The 22,207-nt window shown below is 34.5% G+C and overlaps 1 protein-coding gene across 2 annotated transcripts; it reads right to left on the bottom strand.

The window, feature by feature from the left end:
• Positions 1-1,872: 1,872 nt before the first annotated feature.
• LOC145619409 (pre-mRNA-processing protein 40A-like) lies at positions 1,873-20,879 on the bottom strand. Of its 2 annotated transcripts, XR_014108126.1 has the most exons (32): positions 20,747-20,879; positions 19,513-19,587; positions 18,063-18,131; positions 17,654-17,983; positions 17,382-17,552; positions 17,219-17,292; positions 15,339-15,408; positions 14,815-14,867; positions 14,656-14,713; positions 14,185-14,510; positions 14,036-14,103; positions 13,851-13,951; positions 13,693-13,761; positions 13,520-13,597; positions 13,302-13,388; positions 13,190-13,224; positions 12,999-13,104; positions 12,745-12,825; positions 12,526-12,618; positions 12,383-12,436; positions 11,455-11,571; positions 11,178-11,276; positions 9,029-9,076; positions 8,858-8,950; positions 7,962-8,069; positions 7,806-7,870; positions 6,933-7,032; positions 6,037-6,333; positions 5,799-5,913; positions 4,854-5,089; positions 2,053-2,111; positions 1,873-1,950 (listed from the first exon to the last, which is right to left on the bottom strand). XR_014108126.1 is itself a non-coding variant. In XM_081674093.1 (30 exons), the coding sequence occupies exons 2-30, from the start codon at positions 19,549-19,551 to the stop codon at positions 5,079-5,081; spliced, it is 3,015 nt and encodes a 1,004-aa protein (XP_081530219.1). In that variant the 5' UTR covers positions 19,552-19,587; positions 20,747-20,879; the 3' UTR covers positions 4,690-5,078. The 2 variants fall into 2 exon arrangements, 1 of the variants encoding a protein (XP_081530219.1); XM_081674093.1 differs by lacking the exons at positions 1,873-1,950; positions 2,053-2,111 and having other exon boundaries at positions 4,690-5,089.
• Between the last annotated feature and the right edge of the window lie 1,328 nt (positions 20,880-22,207).

Raw genomic sequence — 22,207 nt, 5'->3', positions numbered from 1 at the left:
TAGCTCTGAATAAATATATGTTGAATTGTTGATACGTCGACAATAATGGCGGTCAAAATACTCTACACGTTATAATGGTCGTGGACTTTTGTGGGTTGGAACTGAGGACGTTGTCAACTAGGGAAGCATGGATCATCATCATACTCTCTATATTATACGACTTGTTTTTATATACTCCATTAAATAGTCTAATTAGCTATCCAACAATAACGGGCAGATAATGAGTCCACACTATGTTAATATTAATTGCTTTCTTGCATATACTCGGTTCGTCATGAAAAAGTTATTACGTCGTTGTACTTCCTTCGTTTTTTTTTTTTTTTTTTCCGAGAGAGTTATAAATTTTAGGCATAATTATTGTTCATCATGCATGTAATAATCTGGGCCTCTGGGGCATCTAGATCTAGCCCAACAACAAATTTTCAAATTACAACTTTGTAGTAATCTTGACTTTAAACCTGTGTTTTTTCAAGCATATTATTCTTATACTTGTATAATCAATGCTATTTCCTAATCCACAGAGTCAAGTCATTTGACTTGTACAAACCTATTATTTTTCAACGAAATACTACGTTAATAATATCATTTATAAAAGAAAATTCAAGTACTAAATATAGCCATATAGGTAAGACGAGTTTACATAGAAATATTGACAAAATTTAACTTCAAAGGTATAACATACATAGTGAACAACCTGAGAGTGTACAGATCGAACAACTAGCCTTCCGTTCTCTTCATTTTTATCAATCTATGCGTATACATTGGATGCTTGGATCGGAAACGCCATTTAAGTCACTTGGATAGATATATTTCCAAGTGCATGAAATAATTTACGACTTAAGTAAATATTATCAAGAAACAGTGCTTTCACCAGGGCTGTTATCGGCCTCTTCTAGGATGTGTTTTCGAGCTTTCTTAGTACGAAATGCCACCTTAACACTAGCACTCTTTTCCATCTTGATGTAATTACGATTGTTATTCCTCTTTTTCTTCAATGACAAAGGTGACTTCATCTTCCTGAGGGCTTTTACCTTGGACTTTATTACTCCCACAAAGCTGTCCAATTGATTTCCCATAATATATACAAGTATATACCTCTTTTTTTGGGTAGTATCTTATTATAGTTGTAAGGATGAAGTATGAAATTGAAGAGGGATGAACTATTTTAGAGAAATTACATGTAATTGCAATTAGCATAAATTGTAAGGAGTCATTAAGAGTTTAACACGTAATTTTGAAAGGGGTTATTATGGTGTGAAGTGTGAACCAATTGTTCTCGTTACTTCTACTCCACTATTTCAAGAATTTTATTATATATATAGCTTGTTGGTAAATTACTTTGCTTAGCTTCAAAGATTATGAGATGTTTATTCTTGTTAGAAATTAATTTAATATACTCCCTATACTAATATTTTTCACAGCAATATTAGTACGTGCACGTTCATGTTACCATATACTCCAATATTATTCGCAACAATATTAATGCACATATGAACAGTTGTTCATCTTACTTGTAAGAAGACTCATTGTTATATATTCTACACTAAGTGAGCATTATATTAGAAATAGAAATACCTACGCAAAGTTGTGTGAAATTTATCAATATAATTGTAATGTTTGTTGATTCTTCTAAAATGTGTAGTACTTGGCCATTAAGGAGAGGAGGAAGCTATACAATTCAATGTAACTAATTTCTCTTGGATATTGTATAAAGGCGAGCATTTAAATGATTATACAACACTTCAACTAACCTAATATAAAATTGCACAAAGTGATGAGGTATAATAACAATCTATGCAAGAGAACGAATAACCTAAAAATTCTTCATGGTTTTAGCTTTTGAGTGTAGATATAGTCTGTGTGAGCTAGCAAAGATCTTCTCATTAAGCATTTTTCTTCTGATAATCCTTCACATTTCTCATTATCTTCTTTTAGCTCCCATTCGTCATCCTTCAAATTAAAACCCGAACCAAGTTAGTTCATAAACATTTATAAAGAGGAGAGAATGAATAAACAAAAGCCTCAAACTAAATAAAACCATATATAGTTCACCTGAAATGTAAGTTCTGAAAAATGCAGCTTGTTGCTTAAGAACCGAGGTGTGGATCGCCCTGCGTACGTGAATACTACGAACATCAGGAGAAGTGCCATAAGAAGGGCGGCATCATTCCTAGCCTTAGGAATCATATTAGTCTGCTTTTATATGAAAATATACAGTAGAAAGCTTAGGAGAACACCTTATATATAAAGATATATAGTATGTGGTAAGAAATAAAATCACATGAAATTTTGGAGGAAAATATGGATTAATAAAAGCATGGTTAGGTTTATGTTACTAATTGAACAAAGCAAGAAACATAAAAATAGATTGTGACTTTGTCTATGTATCTAGAAGCCAAAAAATTATCTCTACAAGTAAAGACAATTACAACAAAATAAACATAACTCTTGTAATTTTCTAGATGATTAGGCCAACACGACACACTAATTACTTATTATGTTTGCATGTGAATTGAATATAAGGAGCTGATTAGAGGAACATTATTATGTTATGTATAAAAACAGTTGCTTTGGGCTGTAATATCTATGAAGTGACAATTTAGCATGTGACATATGGATGATTGGCATTGGTTTTTATTAATATCAAACATTCACCATTACTTCTACTTGTATAAATAATACTACGTATTTTGTAATCCTTAAGTTGGTAAAAGAACAACTTAAAGGAATGAGCACAACAAAGTTACAATTTTAATTTATGCCAAATATTATTTTTAATAATTATATAGTCATTTCAAAAGAAATTAATTGTCAAAATAATATCATTGTAGTCCACGATAAATTTTTGTAAACCATTATATTGAGGCTATCTAAAAGGATTTATATAAAAGTTCAATTCAATTTATTGAATTAAAATTAGACAAACAAAAACAAAAATAAGGCCAAATTATAAGAGAGAAATTATAGATATTTTTGTAAGATAATAATCATAAAATAGGTAGTGCGCGAAAGACACTGGTCAAACTCTTGGCATAGCTAGTTTTCTAATCTTGACAAGTAATGCGCATTTGTCAACCTAATTTACACACTTTTATTATCTCCCGTGTACTTTGTACTAAGTTGTTAGTCCACTTTAATTTCTAGAATTAGCTTAGCCAAGTTTGATAATTCCAAGAATTGGTAGGTTTGTAAATTTGGTAAACCTTACTTTCAACATTTTTCTTACCAGTGGCAAATTCTTATACTTATTCCGTTTCTAATAAATATACTGTAATATTTTTTTTATTCATATACTCGTACTATATTTGACTTCAAATTTAATTGTATAGAAAGTATAAATATTATGTTTTCTCAAAAAAAAAAAAAAAAAAAAAAAAAAAAAAAAAAAAGTATAATATTATGTGTATTTAATACATAATTTCAAAATAATATTAGTTTTTTATATATATTTTTACTAATATTAAAAATATAAATGATCAAAGATAGACAAACAAGAAAGTCAATGATCGCATATATCTAGAAACAATGGAAGTATGCTAAAAAAAAAAAAAAGAAGTTCAAATATATCAAGTGCCACCTATACAAAATAAAAACAAAACATAAAATAAAATTAACATAGGGACTAGGGAGATATTGAAGGATCTTTTCTCTACTTTCCAAATCACAACCCTAACTCGTGATCATAGTCCACAAGCTCCTTAACATTTTTTTTTTTTTTTTTGGTTCAAAAATATTTTATCAACTCAAAATTTTAACACACAAGCACAACATCGGGTGTACACTGTGATCAATGTGTTATGTGTATCCATAAACAATGCAACAACAATTAAAATAAAATTGATACAATTAACATTTTAACAAGGGATCCACTATACACGGACATCTTACATCTATATTGAGATCTACAAATGTCAACGTACTTTCCCCTACAACATTGGTCATAAACTCATAATAAACCGACAATTTTCAAACTGAACTACTACTCTACTAGTATGTATTAAGCTATATATTAGTCCTAGTCAATCAAGAAAGTATTCCACAATATAAGCTACAATTACTACATTTATCTTATACGTAGTAATTTAATCTTCTAAATACTTCATGTACTATAGTTCTTAGTTTCTTACTCAGATTATACGGAATATGAATATATGATAAAATGCTTATCAAATGAACTATGTTTCATAACTAAAGTCATATATACAGCCTATCATTTTAAAACAATGGGAGCACCATCGTAAGGGTACAGTAGCATAGCGAGAAACCTTTGCTATTGCTATTAATGGGGCCTAATCTCGCCCCTTTCGTTTTTGGAAATGGGAGTATAATCTCTAATTTAAGGTAGACAAGCATAAGAATGATAAGAACATACATAGTACTCTGTATTAGCTAACAGTCGTAGCACAACCAAACAACTTGTAATTGAAATGAAATAACCAATACTAATTCAGAAAAGAACATACCCTGAAAGTTAACGCCAAATGAAAATTAATCTAATCAAACCCAAGTTTTGTATAGTACTTCAGTTTCCCAATCATGTATTATAAATATAATCACATATGAAAAGGAAAAAGGGATGATAATGTTTGGGTGTTCAAAATTCAGGAGTCAACCACTGAAGTCAGGCACTCAGTTATCTAATACAAGAAGCTGTCTCACTGACCAAGATTACTGAGGATTAAACCTATGTGCTAACAAAATTTGACCCTGATATTATCAATTAGCGAACATATAAACTTTCATGATCAATACCATTCATACATCTTGCAAGCCAAACCCAATGCTTACTCTAATAAGGAAAATCGATGAAAACCATCCAAATACTGCCTAAATCTAGTCATAAAGAAAGATACCTTCCTGATTACATACGAAGATCCTGCTGGCTTCCAAGGTGGATGTGCAATCGAGCCTTTTCCTATAAATATCATGCAATGTGGCTCTCTAGGTCTGAGCCCTTTCACTTCATGCAGTAAGCAAAGAGTTATGATTGATGATGTCCCACTGAAGTGAACATGTTCTAAACAACAAAATAATGTTTAATTCCCCTGTATATTGCTACAACATACATGCCTCACAGATCACCAGTTACCTGAAAATATTTGAAAAAAAACCAATCAGTCAAGGCATCTCGAAATCACTTAGATTAGTTAGATAGCAGTTTTACATCATGCAAATACGTGTAAACAATACTCCATATTATCCTTAAATAGTTGGCCACATTTTTGAATTGGTCCGTTCCAGAATAATAAACCACTTTCTATATATTGCAAATTAATAATTTTCTAAAAGCAACATCAATATGGATAAAAAAAAATAAAAAATTACAGCATTGTAGCCAATTCAATTCAATCGTAGTACCAGAAAAGTAATAATAACACTAAATTTTCTTGGTCCAACGCATTTGAGATTTCAGTTCCTCCAAAAAATAAAAAAAAAAACATAATCTCTGTTTTATCCTGCTAGAACATCCTTATTGGGATAAGGAGATTCTAACCCTACCTCATGCAGCAACTGGCATAGAAACTCTATTGAATAACAAGACAGACTGAATCCTAATTATAGCAAATATCATGACTAAACTATTTGAATACGACAAAAGACCAAAAAGCTAAGATTTTGACATTAATCATATGAATCAAAAAGAACATTTAGATAGCAGAATGTTCAAGGTTAGGGATTGACTTTGACTGGCCATCTTATGGATTGATCATGTATGATTAATTTCACTAGCCTACACATTCCTGAACTTAGGAACATAGTGGATTATGCAATTAAAAACAAGACTGAAGTGAGCTTACCCAGCTCCCCGTCTTCAAGCTCCTCATTGTCTCCTTTTCTACGAGAGCCATTACGATGCTCTCTTTTGGGTTTCTTATGCTTGCTTTCACTATCGGATTCTGTGTGCTGCTCCATCTTTAACAAGAGATAAGAGAAAATTCAATAGCAGTATTAAATGAACAAATAACTGGATTTTAAAGGGAACCTAGAGGAGGATAAGGAGCGTGTTTACAGAATTGATGGGAAGAAAATGCATACCTGTCTTGACTTCTTACGCTCACTGCTGTGCCTGTGAGAGCTTCTCGAATGATCTTTTCCATTTTTATCCAAATTTGAATCGTTTTCATCATCATGATGGCGCTTACGATGCTTCTTATCCTTGTCTTTTCCTGACTTTCGGCCCTGACTTGATACTGAAGTTTCATCAACGTCAGGTTCAGCGTCACCCTCGTCCCTTCCACTTCGGTCCTTTCCTCTATCTCTGTCACGCCTCCTATCTTTTTCCCTTTTGTCTCTAGACCTTTTATCTCTTTCTCTCTCCTTCTCTCTCTTAGCCTGATAAAATAGGAAAAGAAAGAACCAGCATTCAGAAGAATTGGCAGAAACACGAGCAGGAAACTAATAACAGCCTCTCTCTCCACTCCACCCCCTCTTTTTTCCCCGCCCCAGTGACCTTTCCTATTCCCATGTCCAGACAAGGAACATATAGCATATAGAGACTGCATTAGAGTGAATGAAGAGAAAAGTTGCAAAAATGTAGATGGTTCCATATTAGAGATTCAATGGTGCCCCAAGGCCGGCAGCGTGTCAACAGACTTTTGTGATAGAATTTAGTACACACAACTACAAAAAAAATTTCACGGTAAACATAATTTTGACTTCAAATAATTAAAATACCAGCAGTCATAATAATTATCCTCTATATATGGGGCTCAAATTATAAGTATGTCCTCTGTATCGGCAAAAGTATTCCTGATATTCGGTTACCGTTGTGAAATCAAAGTGAGATTGGTAACAGTTGGTTGTAAAAGGTGGAGAAGAGAGAAATTGATGTGGAAGGAGGATAAGCATGAGAAGACAGAAATGTGTGCCTAATGAGCCATTCATGCGCTTATTATCACAAATTAGAGTTTTATGTTTCATGTCATAAGTACCTTTTCTTCTTTTCTCTTTCGATCTTTCTCCTCCTTTTCCTTCAACTGATCAAGATACTCCTCAAAAATCTGCATAGAGAAAGCATCTTCCCCAATAGATCTACACATGACACACAAGACCAATTTCAGCAATTAAAAACATAAAAAGAATATAAGACAAAATCAAGAATGAATAAAGAAGATGAAATCAATCAGAAACACATATATAACTTAATACCAATTAGAATTAGGAAAAAAAAAATTCAAGCAATTAACTCTTCATTAAAGCAGGAATGTGGAAGTGAATTATATTCAGAATGAGCACACACAGCTCACAAGAGGTCAAATTAGCATGAATTATGCAAACTGGGAATGCTTTCTTTTCTCAACTGGCTACATTAAAACCATTTTGGCTCTAGTTATATATGCATGGAGGTTACATGCGGCTATAATATGGTTGATTGAACAAGTTGAGATGTCCAATTTCACATACTCCTGTTCGGGACTCTAATATTACATGAGCTTAGAAGTGAACAACTGAACAGATTGTTCCACAATACATTGGAGTCTTTATGCACCAGAACACAACTCAACTATTAAGCAATAATTTTAGGTTCCTTCAAAAAAAAAAAAAAAGCAATAATTTTAGGTGGCATGGCAGTAAAGTACCCTGCTATGACAGAAAACATACAAAAGACTTGGCATTTTAGAAACACATTGGCAACAACAGAAGACCAAAAAACCATCAACCAGTGCCTCTTCTGGGGGCTTTGCCTGCATTGGGTTCAGTCCTACCCTAGAAGTTGCCTCTATTATAAACACTTACACTATAACAAACACCCATATTTAATCCTGAGCATCTAGAGCTACAATGAGCTAACAAACACGCAGTACCTAAACTCTTCTCGATCTTCAAACAGTGGTAGACAGTCCTCCCACTTTGAATCAACGGTTATATCCTGCAATATATTCAGAAACGAATAAGGCCTAAAGGACCAATTTTAACATCCAACAAAGTCAACTATCTAGTGGAAAGAAAACATGTACTACCTTAAGTGAACATAACAAGTTAAAGAATTCATCTCCAAGGCGCTTTCGCCTTTTTGCTTCTTTCTCCTCTTTTTCTTTGACTCTTTCAAGTAACTCATCAAAAACTAGCTACAAAGCACAAAGTATTAGAGCATTAGAAGCATTCAAAAAAATTAGCTTATAGCCACATGAAGGCACGAAGCAACTAAGAAAAGATCTACAACCCAATGACATAACATTAAAGAAGCCACAACAAACTCCATAATTGTTATAGTATCCAACTTGGAAAAAAGGTGAAAAAAATTTGGAGTTGAAAAATATGTAGGCATGGAACAAAGTTGAGCATTCAAAGCCATCAAAGGGCATGCCATATGGTTCTTAATAGGTAACAAACAAGAAGAGCAAACAACACATCTTGTTAATAGGTTCATTGAAGAGCCCAACACAACATGCTCCATCCATGGCCACTAAACTAACTACTCTTATTATACACTATCTGTCACTTATTATCAATGCATTTTTACTTGTCAAATTTGATGGTTTGAAGTACTGATACGAATGCTAACAGCTCCATACTGTCAGTGCATATTTAAAGTACTGATACGATAGCTAACAGCTCCATACTCTCAGTGCATAACTTCGAAAGGATACTAGTGTCGGAGAAGAGCCTTCCAAAGGCTACAATTATACCATATGCAAGTATTTGAATCAAAATTGCAGATTTTTAACATGCCCATAGTTCAAGCCACATAATAATAACTTGGGAACTAGGGACATGCATACACCGTAATAATATTTTTGTCTTCTACTAAACACTGAAATGATCATAATAACTCGAGATACAACAACAAAAAGATAGATATAATAAATGCTTAAGAGTAAGGCTCACGGACAGACAACCAGGGACCAACACCAACCTTCAAGTTGTTCTCTGACACTTCCGGATTGCTGATATCATCCTCAATTGCAGCCTTGAAGTCTTCAAGAGTCCATGTAGAAGATATGGAAACCTTCAGCAAAGTTAAACAATTAGTTACTGAGAAACATATACGTAAGGAGAGAAAATATAGCTGTTCATAGATGTTAACCTTTCCAGACTTCACAGCATCCTTAATCCGTATCCTATCATCTTCATACTGCAGAACACAAAGGTTTCCACTTGGTAAATAATGTATATTCAAGTTGAAAAACTATTTTAAAAAAAAAATATCTCCACTGCACCCTTGAGGTTACTGCTTTTTCAATGCATCCCTATTTATTTATAACCCTGATTTAGAATGATTTTAGTTTAGAAAATCCTGATTTGCTAATGATTTTTTTTTATTTCGTTTTTTTTACTAGAAATAGAAAAGATAAAGTGATAAACAAGTTTTAGTCTTCTCTAAATGTTGGGTCAACTAGCATATTGACAATAGGCATGATTGACATTGATTATAACACCCTTAAAACAAATAACAAAAATAAAAACATTATCAATGCATGTTATTTACTAATTTCAAATTTATGTTAATTAAAGAGAAATCACAGGGAACGAACATCGTATTCATTACCATTAACCAATGCAATAAGAACCTTAAAATCTATCTTCACAAAGGATGTATTTTCTTCACTTATCTAATTTAATTGACCATGAACTTTACTAATACTTCCTCCTTTACCCTAACATTGCAACAAGGGGGGAAGACACGGAATTCAAGATAAGGAGAGAGATCGAGAGAAATAAAGATAGAGATCCGTGTGATGACTAATGAGGTGAGAGATAGAGAGAGCATAAGGAAATATATAAATCAATCAATCAAAGCCTTAATCCCATAAGTGGGGTCGGCTAACATGAACCAAATTTGATTATTCCGTGTAGTCATCGACATAAATCTTCCTCCTCCATCCCTTACGATCCAATGCTTCATCTCATGCAAATCCATATACTTCATATTCTTCCAAACTCTTTCCAACCAAGTCATTTTCGGTCTCCCTCTCCCTCGTTTTACCCCTCCTAGTCCCACTCTTCCACTCTTCGAACCGGTGCACCCTCGGGTCTCCGTCTTACATGCCCAAACCAACGCAAGCGATTTTCCCTTAATTTTTTAGCAATGCCTGTCGCACCTACTTTCTTGCGAATAACCTTATTTTTTATTCTATCTCTTAGAGTGTTCCCACACATACACCTTAACATGCGCATTTCCATAACTTCCATCTTTTTAATGTGCTCCGTTGAAGCCCAACATTATGTACCATAGAGCAACACGGGTCTTATGGCAATCCTGTAGAATTTTCCCTTCAATTGTAAGGAAATACTTCGGTCACATAACACTCATGCGGCCGCTCTCCATTTAAGCCACCCCGACTTAATCCTATGTGCCACGTCTTGATCAATGTCACCATTTTTTGGGATGATCGACCCAAGATACTTAAAACATTCACTCATGGTCAAATATTTTCCATCCAAACTCACCATTTCATTGCCTACCCCTCTTTGAGTACCAAAGAGGCATACTAGATATTATGTCTTACTCCGACTTAGCTTAAACCCTTTAGATTCCAACCTTTGCCTTCATTGCTCCAACTTGACATTAACTCTATCCTTAGTTTCATCCACCAAAACGATATTATCCGCGAACAACATACACCATGGAACCTCATCTAGAATTGGTCTAGTTACTACATCTAGAATCGTTGCAAAAAGAAAAGGGTTTAATGCAGACCCTTAATGCAATCCGATTATAATAAGGAAATCTTTTGTCAACCCTCCATATGTCCTCACATTTGTTGCCAAATCCCGATACATATCCTTTACCAGGTCCACGTACCTTCGTGGGATAATAAGGAAATATTTAAACATTGCAATATTTGTGAAACTTCCTAAAATGGTGCTTGTTGCAATATAATGGGAACAGAGAAAGTAAGTAGTACTTATTAGCCCTTATAAGGAAATTAAGGTGAGGAAAACAAAGCCCAAGAGATAAGATAGCGAAAAAAGAACTTGAAGATAAGCATACAGTTTCCCAATACTTGAAGGCTGAAAGTAAATTAAACTAGAGAGGCTTGGTTTGACAACACATAAGTTTCTACAGCTAATAGTTTCAGAATATCAAGGTGTTAGTTTCTACAAGTTAAGTCATTACAGATCAGCCATAATAATCTGTGAGGAGCAGGTGCACAATCAAATGCTTATGTCATGCTATGCATCGACTTGAGTGAAACTCTGGTTCAATTCTACACAATTATATATGCACATACCTGCTTCTTTAGCTCTTCAACTACATCTTCAAACAACTCTTTAGGAGTGGAACCTGCGGTATTGGACGAGACTGCAACATACACCGGTGTATCTTTAACCTGAAAATGCAACAGAAAACGGGTAAAAACTAATTTTAGCAATGGAGACATGAAAAGCCCAGCTGCACAGGGGGGTATTACCTGACAACAAAGCTTAAACTACACTCTTCAACCACTCTAGAAAATGAGAGGACAAAAATTACACAGCCTATTCAAGTTAGATAAGAGAAATATGTACCTTCGAGTGGTAATCACGCCAAAGTGTATTGGCACTGAGAGTGCCATCTGAGACATGTCCTTCCATCAACTTCCGAAACTCATCACGGTTTCTCCGTTCAGCTCTTCTTATTTCTTCCTATTATATCAAATGCACCAAAAAAAGGAAAGAAATTAGGTTGAAAAAAACAAAAAAAAAAAAAAAAAAAAATCAACTTCCGGCAAATTAATCAATAGTTTCTTTGTTTATGCATGCACACTTTAATACTTTGGTTGGGGGTCACATGGTCTTATGACCTGTTCCGGAGGATAGACCTAGAAACCCATTGTTTAAAAACATAATTGCACTAGTAACTGATTATAAGAATGGAATTAGCATTCCAGTGAGCCACATGTGTTCATTTAACTCAATATGAGTTACTTTTAACCTATGTTACTCGCACTCTTCTTCTCACCTCGGACATGGGTAGGACACTTAGACACTTCACTTTAGTTCAACATCATGGATTTTTTTCTTAAAATAGCCGAGTCGGCCACTTGAACACGTACCCGTGTCGGACATGGGTACCTGAGGTCCGAGTAACATAGCTTTGAACAAACTAGAAACATAAAACAGCAATGATATACAGCTAGCAAGCTGCTAAGCCCGCTGAATCCTCTCGGGATGGAACCATGTAATGAGCACGGTGTAATGGGGTTGGAGCTTACCCCACCCCCCCCTTCCTGTTTTCTTCATCGACCTCTAACATATCTAAGTTCTTATAAAAGACCAAGAATCAGTGCTCGTAAAATCATTAACCATTTTGCACAAAATTTATTTGGAAGGGGTCTTCAGGCATTACATTTCACAATCATTACGACATAATGATAACCAAACCCCCTATGATTTTGCATGTAAGGTTCGAATAAAATGAAAGCACGAGGATGGGATGAAGCAAAAACTGAGATACCTTCTGAATTCTTTTTTGCTCTTCCTCTTCCTTTTCCAAATCACCAACATACTCCTGCAACCATGCATCAAGGTTAGCTTCAACTCCATTATATTTCATTTGATGTTCTTTTCCAAACACTAGCTGTAAAGTAGGAAAAATACCTGGAAAATTTTCAATTGATCCATTGCGTCAAGCCGAGAACATCTTTGATCATCCTCCAAGCGGTCTTTCACTTTCCTCCATTGACTGTTTGCCTTAAAAATGCAAAGAGAAGAGGGTATCACCAATGAATCCAATGGCATCATTAATCATATGATAATAGGCAACAGCTTGACATGTTGGATACAAACTAAGGAATTAATCATTGTACTGATAGATACCTTAATAAAGTCGCATGATTCCAGAAATTTCCTGTACTCCATCATGTTCCGTTGACGTTCTTCTTCTTGCTTTGAGCGTTCCTAGCGACACGAAATCCAGAAAGGACCATTTTCAAGAAAGTAAATAATATGCTAAAGAAACACACAGTCTAGTTGGAAATATACAATTATAAATCTACAGAATAACAGAAAGAAATGTCCTGCAGATAACTATTAGTAAAGCTGTCAATATTTGGCTCAAGAACAAAGCTCACCTTCTTCTCCAATTCAACCACATATTCTTCAAACATGTCCTCACGATCTCTCACTCTCTCAATGGCCTTGAAACGCTCATCATTTCCAAACATATTTAAAGCTTTGCTGTTTCCGAAGGAAAAGAAAGGTCAAGCAGCAATCAAAAACTAAGAACTACATACTTAGGAAAACATAAGTGCAGATGTACTACCCCCATCTTGTCGTTGATGTCAGCTCACTGCATTCCTGCAAGAAAGATGAGGACCTTAGAAAGGGGACAAGATGTACTATCTAATAATTGAAAGATAATTCAGGTAGCTTACTTCTAACATTTTCCTGAAGTTCTCCCTTGCTTTTCTGTGCTTAAAACGCCTTTCCTCAGCTTCGTGTTTTCTTTTTTGAATCAAGTACTAGAAGTAAAAGACAAAAATATGGGAGCATGTTAGTATACATATGTTCACTGGCTATTCAGAAAACAAGGTTGCCAGATATCATCAAATGGATCACGGTTGATTGAGAAATTCAGAAAATCAAACCAAACCTCATTGAAAGCTTGCTTCCTTTCTCCAAGCGATCTAAGAGCTGCATATCTTTTGTCATTGATAATTAATCTCATAGCCTGAAAAGACCAAGTTCCAATGTCAAGGAAACTTAGGTATAATAGCTATGTGGTTTCAATACTCGACAGATTAAAGTGTTCAACAAAAGTGCTACCTGATCCCAGGTCCAGTCAGATTCAACATTCGCAGATTCAAGAAGAGCTTTAAATGCATCTTTAGCCTCCTGCATTACAAAAGAATAAATATAATTCCTCAAAGGAAAAAAAAAAGATGGGAGACCAATACGGAAAAATAGCTATCACAAAGACAGACCTGTTTGCTAGCATAGGTTAGTGTTTCAGGCTCAATCACTTTTTCTTCTGAGGCAGTAACACTTGTCTTTCCAATAATGTCTGTGCTTTTATTGTCTTCCTGCAGAAGGAAACCAGCATATTCTTAGAAAAAGTTATTTATAGATTTATCATGATATATCCACAGCCAAAGTGAGATCATTTCCTCTTCTTGCTTCGGAACATTCTGCAAAGACTCTGTAGCTTCCTCGGTTGGGACCAAATTGGCTTGATTCCTACAAAAGAAACAGGTGCATCAGAATCTGAGAAGCCAGCATCCATAAAATATGCAATAGTAAGCATCAAAGTCTTTATACATTGGCAAAGGTGCAGTGTCAGAAGCCACTTGCTCATCAACGATTCCAGGGACAGTTGCACCAACATCAACAGTAGACAAAGCATCTTTTTGTACCTCCGAATCCTTAAGAGGCAAAGAAGCCAATCCAGGAGATGATACAGTTGAAGTGGTAGCATCAGCAACAGCCGCAGGTGTCACTCTAGCTGGACTTACATGTATAATAGGAATAAAAGATTTTGTATCGGCTGTAGAAGGTGTTTTAACACTAGACTGGAAAGCAGATACAGAAGAGCTTCCAGCAACTTCTGGTATGGAAACTGCATTTTCTACTTGCTCCCTTGCCAACTACAAGGATCCAAAACAATAACAAATATCTTATTTAAGTCATTTAGAATATATAAAACAATTACATAGATTGTACTTTGAATACTACTAATCATTGATAGAAGTGTCAGCAGTGAGGAAACTGAAGGGTCAGTCAAGAGATAACCTTAAGCTCTTCAGGAATCACCCACTTGGACTGCTTGGTAACTTTGTTATAATAATACCTGGAACAGTTTTGTATCACAAACAATATCAAACAACCTTCACACATTTGGTTGCAGAAGATTTAACAAAAAAATTGTCATGAGTACAATAGATAGCTCACTTTCTTCCATCAGGGCCTGTATACTCCTTCCAATCAGTAGTCGCATCAGCCCTCTGTCATAGTACAACAAAAATAATTATAAACCCAAAATATATAGGGGCGACATAAGAAATTAACAAATATCAGATGCAAAATATCCTCCAACAGTGACATTATTGGAACAAACAAGGAAAAAGTATCCAAATGAGGAAAAAGGCCAATAATGAACTTTATCATAAACAATCCAATCCAAAAGTGTAAAGCACTTATGTTCAAAAATTTACTTAAATGCCAAAATAAATGCAATAAATTAAATATATTGCCAGCTTGATCTGAAAAACGCATCAAATATTTAGCCATGGGAAGGTTGGACAAAGAATCACTGAGAGCAGAAATGGGCACAAAGACACTCAAATCAAACTAGCAACAAATACATATATGACCCAAAAGTAAAGACTTGAAGAACTCAACAAATATAACACGATTAAGTTAGTGATAAACAACCTCAGAAAGTCAGGTAATATAAACTAATTAACCTGCCTTACCTCAATAGGAGTCATCAGTTCAAAAGGTTTCTCCCACGTAGACTGCCTTGTCTTCTTGTTGTAGTAAAATCTGAACCAATAAATTGAGTTAAAAACACTATGTGTTGCTGTTTGGGACAAAAAGCATTTATCGGTAAAATTCAGACAACTGGAATATTACTTTTTTTAAAAAAAAAAAGCAATACTGTGATCATGATAATAACACAAACAAATAACAAAGCATACACACACACACACACACACACACACACACAAAAAAAAAAAAAAAAAAATCGTGGAATCCATAACGAAAGGGCATTGACAGTAATTTGATATGACTAGAGACTGTAGCTTAAATTCTCAGCTATGCAGATAAACAATATTAATCATTCTCGCATTGCTTTCTGTTAGACCAGATCTTCTCGGTAGTTAATATAAGAGGTGGTATTACAAATTTTTCTTTTTTTTTCAGCTAAACAGAAAAACAATATTAATCATTTTCACATTGCTTTCCCTTAGACCATATCTTCTCGATAGTTAAAACCAGAGATGGTCTAACAAATTTTGATTCAATGTGAAGTAGCATATATTAATAATCAAAAGTATGCTACATTGTACATAGAAGATCTAAAAAGAAAACGTCTTCGTTTGTAATTAATGTAAATATGACAAATAAAAGTAGTAATCAAACTTATTCATGCGCTACACAGCACATAATATTTTTCACTGTTTTAGTAATTGACATTGTTACTTTTTTGCTTCTTCATTAAGATGAGAGAGAGAGAGAGAGAGAGAGGAAAAACAAGTTGCATCTATTCAAAAGGTGAAATAAAAAATATGATTCCAATAGTAAATATAATGTCAGTGCTTTGCCTTAAAAGACAATAGTGGCACTTTGCTCAATCCAACGACACCAACCCAGTGCAGAAATGACTCTTGCCAAAGCCACTTCCTGCCTTTGTTCTTGCAAAACTAAAAATCTTGACCTGAAACATATGCAAAACCTTAGCAAGGAAATGCTCTTTCACAACCCCTAGAATATCTCAAAAAGAAGCTGACCACTGGGATAACCAAGTAAAAAAAATTACTCTAAATCCTTACCTAGTAAGGAATCATACGAGTTTTAAGAAAGCAGATAAGAACAACAGGGAAACACGTTATTGAGAAAGCATACCAACAATCACATTTTCGGAAGTAGCCAAAAGAGGGCAACACAAACCATGTTGTGATGTTGATAATATTTCTCATTCTTTTCATTTTATTGACAGCTATTTGAAGTCAAAAGGTTAACCTAAAATAGATTATTAATTTGACCTTTATAAAATATAAATACATCAATATGAGTCTAACACGCCTGAACCACAACATACAGAACTCATCACTATATTACAATGCAAAAAACAAAGTCAAGTAAAAAAAAAAAAAAAAAATTCCACAATATAAGAAAATGAAACAGCATTTTGTAATTGTAAAACAATATAAAATCTGAAAAAGAATCGAAACATTAAGCAACTCTTTTCGTGATGTCTTTTCAGAAAGAAGGCATAGCAGCCGTTGCTTATAACTAAATTCGTCTTAGAGGAAAATAAATTTGATACCAAAAAGGGCTACATAGACATATAAACACCCAGTCAACTACCAGCTCATTTAAACGATACCATATTTGCTTCTAGTAAGCTAGTTGCACTAAACCTAGGTCTTGCTAATGCCATAACTGTTCCCAAGGTAGAAAGTAATGTTAGATACTATGCCCACAATACAGACCAAACTCCTTTTGCTGAAAATGGTTAGAAAGCTACCCATGTTCCTAATTAAAATGTAGTTCAGACCCACAACCAAGATTCAGATACACGACACTTTTTCTTATTCCAAACAACAATATAACTCAACCCAAAACCTACCGCCTTCCATTATTGGAGTGTTCCAACCAATCCGAAGAAGATTTCTCTGTAGACTTGGATCGAGAATCTACTACCTGAAAAGATATGTAAATTGAATCCTTTATTACGATATATCTTATAATCTTTAGGTTGTATACAAAAGGCAACAAGACATGAAACATACTGAAGTTGAGGGAATAGATAGTGGAGGCTGCCCACTTTGCTGCAGTTGGATAGATGAAGCAGCTGCAGCATCCTGGTTTCCAGAAGTTGATAAAGATTGCCCAGAAATAGGATTGCTTTGAAGATTTATTTGAGATACTGGTTGATATTGAGATGTAGGGTATGTATTTGGCTACAGCAAATGTAAGAAATTGTAAGATAAAAAATAAAAAATAAAAAAATCACGAATTATAAATGGGAGTCCCTAAAGTGTACGCATGTTTAAATTCTTACAGCATAAGCTGGAAGAGGGTGCATTCCTGGACCGCCCGAGGCAGGCAGATAACTACTTGAAGCCTGCAAATTTTGCATAGGTTGGGGTAATCCAGATGACATTGGCCTGTTTAACTGAATATTAGACATTGGCATAGATTGTGACATAGACGGAAGGTGAGCTGGCGGTATCGGTCTGGCGGGCACTTGTTGTAATGGTTGTGCAAACTGCATTTGCTGATTCTGTGATGGAGGCATTCCTAAATTCATTGCAGGAATACCAGGGCCAATAGACTGATACTGTTGAGATGCTGAAGGAGCAAATTGCTGAGATGGATGCATTGGCCGGAACTGTAGAAAAACGCATAAATTTTTTACAGCTGGCTTAAATTGCCTAAAAAGATAATTAAAATTAAACATATAAACTTACCTGAGAAGGCATTGGAGGTGGAATATTCTGTGGGGGACCAACAGAACCAACCATAGGTGGCCTTAGAGGCTTCAGATCAGAAGGCAATTAGATGGAAGCGAAAAACGCACGAGTCAGAAAATTTCTTATATTTACAATATATAGAGTAACTAAGAAAGGAGCATATTCACTTGTATAATCACATATATTACGTATAGCATGATAATGTGGCCATAATGTGGAAAGAGAGGAGGGAAATAGAGATTAAAAAAGAGTTTTCAGAGAGCTGTCATTTCTCCATAGTAGATACAATAGGTGACTGTTTGGTAGTAAGAGAAAAAATTTTCAGGAAAAAGTTTTCCATCCTCCTTCGTTTGCTTTGTTAAGGTTGGAAAGCGATATTCCAAAGGTTGAAAAATACTTATTTGAGGTTGTTTAACATTTTACTTTTGTAAGAAAGCCACATTTTCCTCTCCCCTCTTCATTAATGAATAAATTCATGCATATTTACCAGTCTACATCCCTTCTAACATATGTGTATTTTACGTGATACATCAATCTGTAATTAATAAATTCATGCATGATTTTAAATTTTTTTCCATAAGAAAGAACAACTAATGCTAATGTCCAATAGCTTGACTCCAATATATTATATATGTCCATTAAGCTGGTTTTTTAGTCATAATCAACTAAAACAGGTCACCTGTCCTAGTTTTTCCATGCTTCTCAAATCAATTTCACAGGTGAGACAAAACAATAATGAACAGCAAAGACATAGTTGTCTGGCATATAATGCCTTCAAAGGTGATCTTGTGTTGACAGAAGTAAAAGAAAACAAGAGTATACATTCAACAAAATGACTAGAAGGAGACTAATCGACATAACAGCACATTTATATCTGACGTAAGCACTGAGACTGATATACAGGATAAGAAAAGTCACATCTTTTTATGTTCCCAAATCCCAATCAATAATAATACGCTTTTGTGAAAAACTACCTATTAAATCCTATATTTTGTGAGAAACTACCTGATAAAAAAATGTCGTAAGAAATTACCTGATAAAATGTAAAATGTTGTAAAAGACTACAAAACGCCAGAAATTAAATCAACGGGGAAATCCTGTTTGGTAGTCTTTTACAACATTTTCTATTGTATTTGGTAGTTTCTTACAACATTTTTCTATTAGGTAGTTTCTCACAAAATCTAGGATTTAATAGGTAGTTTCTCACAAAGAATTCATAATAACCACAAAATGAATGCACCAAAAACATAGAGAAAACCCACAATGTAAAATCAGCCTGTTATAAAAGAGGAGAGAGAGAATCGCAGACATATATAAAGTTTCATAATTTCCTCATTTAATAAGAACAATACAGAGAGTAGTCCTAAATCAACGATCCTCTAACCAAGGAAGGTATAGTAGCTCTTCTAAAAAAATTTGAGGAACAGGTATCAAGCTGAAAACCTACCGGACCCGGTCCACCGGTATATTGAGGGTTGTTCGCCATACAGCGATAAGATCAAAGACCAAGGTTGACTGCAAACTGAAAGAACAAACAAGAAAACACTTACATTACACATATACTCAGAGCAAAACCCATGAAAACTATTAGCACAACATTAGCTGGTGCTAGAAATATCTTATTCCACCAATTTTAGAGTCACATAGAGTTAAAACTTAAAAGTTAGTAAGCAACATGTAGTGCTCAAACCAATGATTCAATAGCTCCCACAACTGAAATTCCGATAGACAACACAAACAGATAGATAAATTTTTTCCATTAAATGTGATCAAGGAGCAAAAAGTTCCTCCGGTCAATGTAACAGTATTTAAACCACCAGTTGTAGCGATACATCTCACGTGAACATTAAAACCTAATAAGTGTATGATAGCAGAATCCATATAATCATATTCCACTCAAAAAGAGATTCTCCTACAGGTCGTCTCTTCAACCCTTCTCCGGTCCTCCCTCATGTCTTGCTCTCTTCCTCTAACTAAGCTACCCCCCCCCCCCCCAAATCCGGTCCTTTCTCAGTCTCTTAAAGCAAGCATGCTAACAACCTATCAGGTCCATAATCTGGGCTCACAGCTTACTCAGACCACCAATTACTATGGTATAACTAATCTTTACCCAAGTTGGGGAAGAAGGGAGGAGACAAACGTCCCCGGATTACATGATCAATGAAATGCAACAAAATTCAGGCAAAATGGAGACTAAGGTCGATTTAAAAAATAAAAAAACCAATAATTCTTCTCCCCAATTCTTCACATAAAGCCTAAATTACACAAACTCCTGAGACTCAAAAGAAACATCATACTTAGATTAATCGCCCCCTCCAACCAAAAAAAAAAAAAAAAAAAAAAAATCCAGAAAACAATTCAGCAATTCACCAATGCAAGAACCCAACTTTCTGTATATTTTTCAAAATAATAAAGAATACATGACATTAATTCACACAGGAAAAAAAAAAAATCACATAAAAATCGCTCCTTTAAAACAAAATTAAATCAAAACCCACCACCATTCTAAACAATTATAAATGCTAAACCTTTTAACAATCAAAACCATATATAACAGTTCAATTCACCACAAAACACAATTGATTACAAAAAATCACAAGAAGCAAAAAATAATCCCAAAAGAATTCGACAATTACATCAAATTGAGGAGAGAGAAAGTGAAGAGAGAGAAGAAGAAGAACCTGATTGAAATCAAAGTGAGGTTCTTGAGTGAGGGAGTTACGAATTAAGGTCTGATAATTAAACCTCCCAAAATATAAACCCCTCCAAGTTGAGTTTTTTTTTTTTTTTTTTTTTCGTCAAACACTGGCAAAGTGGCAATAATTTCAGTTTTGGATTCTGACCCACTCTAGACTAGAGCCATATTAGGTTTACGACTTGTGTCTTTTATAATGCCTCCTATATTTGGGTTAGGACTTTTCTTGTTGCCCTATAAGCTAACCGTAACCGTTTTTGAATACCCTTTTGGCGTAAAGATGTATCACTCTTAATTTGATAAGATTGCATATTCAAAAGTAGAGAAGATTTTCGATAATTTATAAACCAATATGGGTGGTACACGTGTCAAACAAGTAAGAAATTTAATTGTGTCATGCACGTATGCGTGTTGTTACTACAAACGCACAAGCAATACTGGGAAAAGTGCGTGCATAATGGTTAGTTTTTATCATTCTTGATTTAATACTTTATATATCATAACATTCGAAAGTAGACTGAGAATAAGATCTTCTTTAACATATGGACTAATATGTATAGCACAAGTGTCATTATGCAACATTCTTAATTGTATCATGCACGTGTGTTATTATTACCAACTCACGAGCACTGCCGAGAAAATTACATGAATGCACATTTGCATATGTGTCTATCTAAATTAATCTCATTTAGGATATCGTGTATTCGAAAGTAGAAAATAAGATCTCCAATAACATATAAACTAGCTAGTATGTGTTGTAGTGCACGCGTCATTATGTAACATTTTTAATGTTTTCAAGCACGTGCACTTCTTGTTATTCCAAACTCATTAGCATTATTTGATAAAAATGTCCTGGTTCAATATGTTACATTTTTTGTGGGTAAGGAAAACGATCCCTATTTGTCTGACACATCTCATAGGTAGACCTACTTAATTACGCAGGTCATTCTACTAGGGAATAGATGGGCAAGGTAATCTCCACCTCCAATAACTACAACTGGTAAGAATCAAACCCATAATCTCGAGGTAAAACTCCTACCAACTACACCAAGTACTACATAATATAGCGTACATAGTATAGTACAAGTGTCAAATATGTATAATTCTTAATTGTTTCAAGCATGTGCGCGTAGTGTTATAACAAACTCGCAAGCAATACTAAGAAGAACGCCCGAATACACTCTTGTTTTAGGGTTAATATGTATTACTCATAATTTATTATATTGTACATTCAAAGATAGATAATAAGATCTCTAGTGAGTGGTGACATATGAACTAGTTTACTAGTATGCGTAGTATAAGGGTCTATTCTCATACGTTGAAATTCAGTTCAGTTCAGTTCAGCTCAGTTCAGTTCAGTTTAGTTCAATAAATGAGAACAGACCCTAACTGTCAATATGCAACATTCTTAATTATTTCAAATACGTATAATTTCAATCAAGATATT

This window comes from Chenopodium album, chromosome 27 (genome assembly GCF_948465745.1).
Source record: "Chenopodium album chromosome 27, dcCheAlbu1.1, whole genome shotgun sequence".
In the NCBI taxonomy this organism is placed as follows: Eukaryota; Viridiplantae; Streptophyta; class Magnoliopsida; order Caryophyllales; family Amaranthaceae; genus Chenopodium; species Chenopodium album.
Note: the sequence above shows the minus strand (reverse complement) of the source record. Positions and strands in the feature narration are given on the sequence as shown.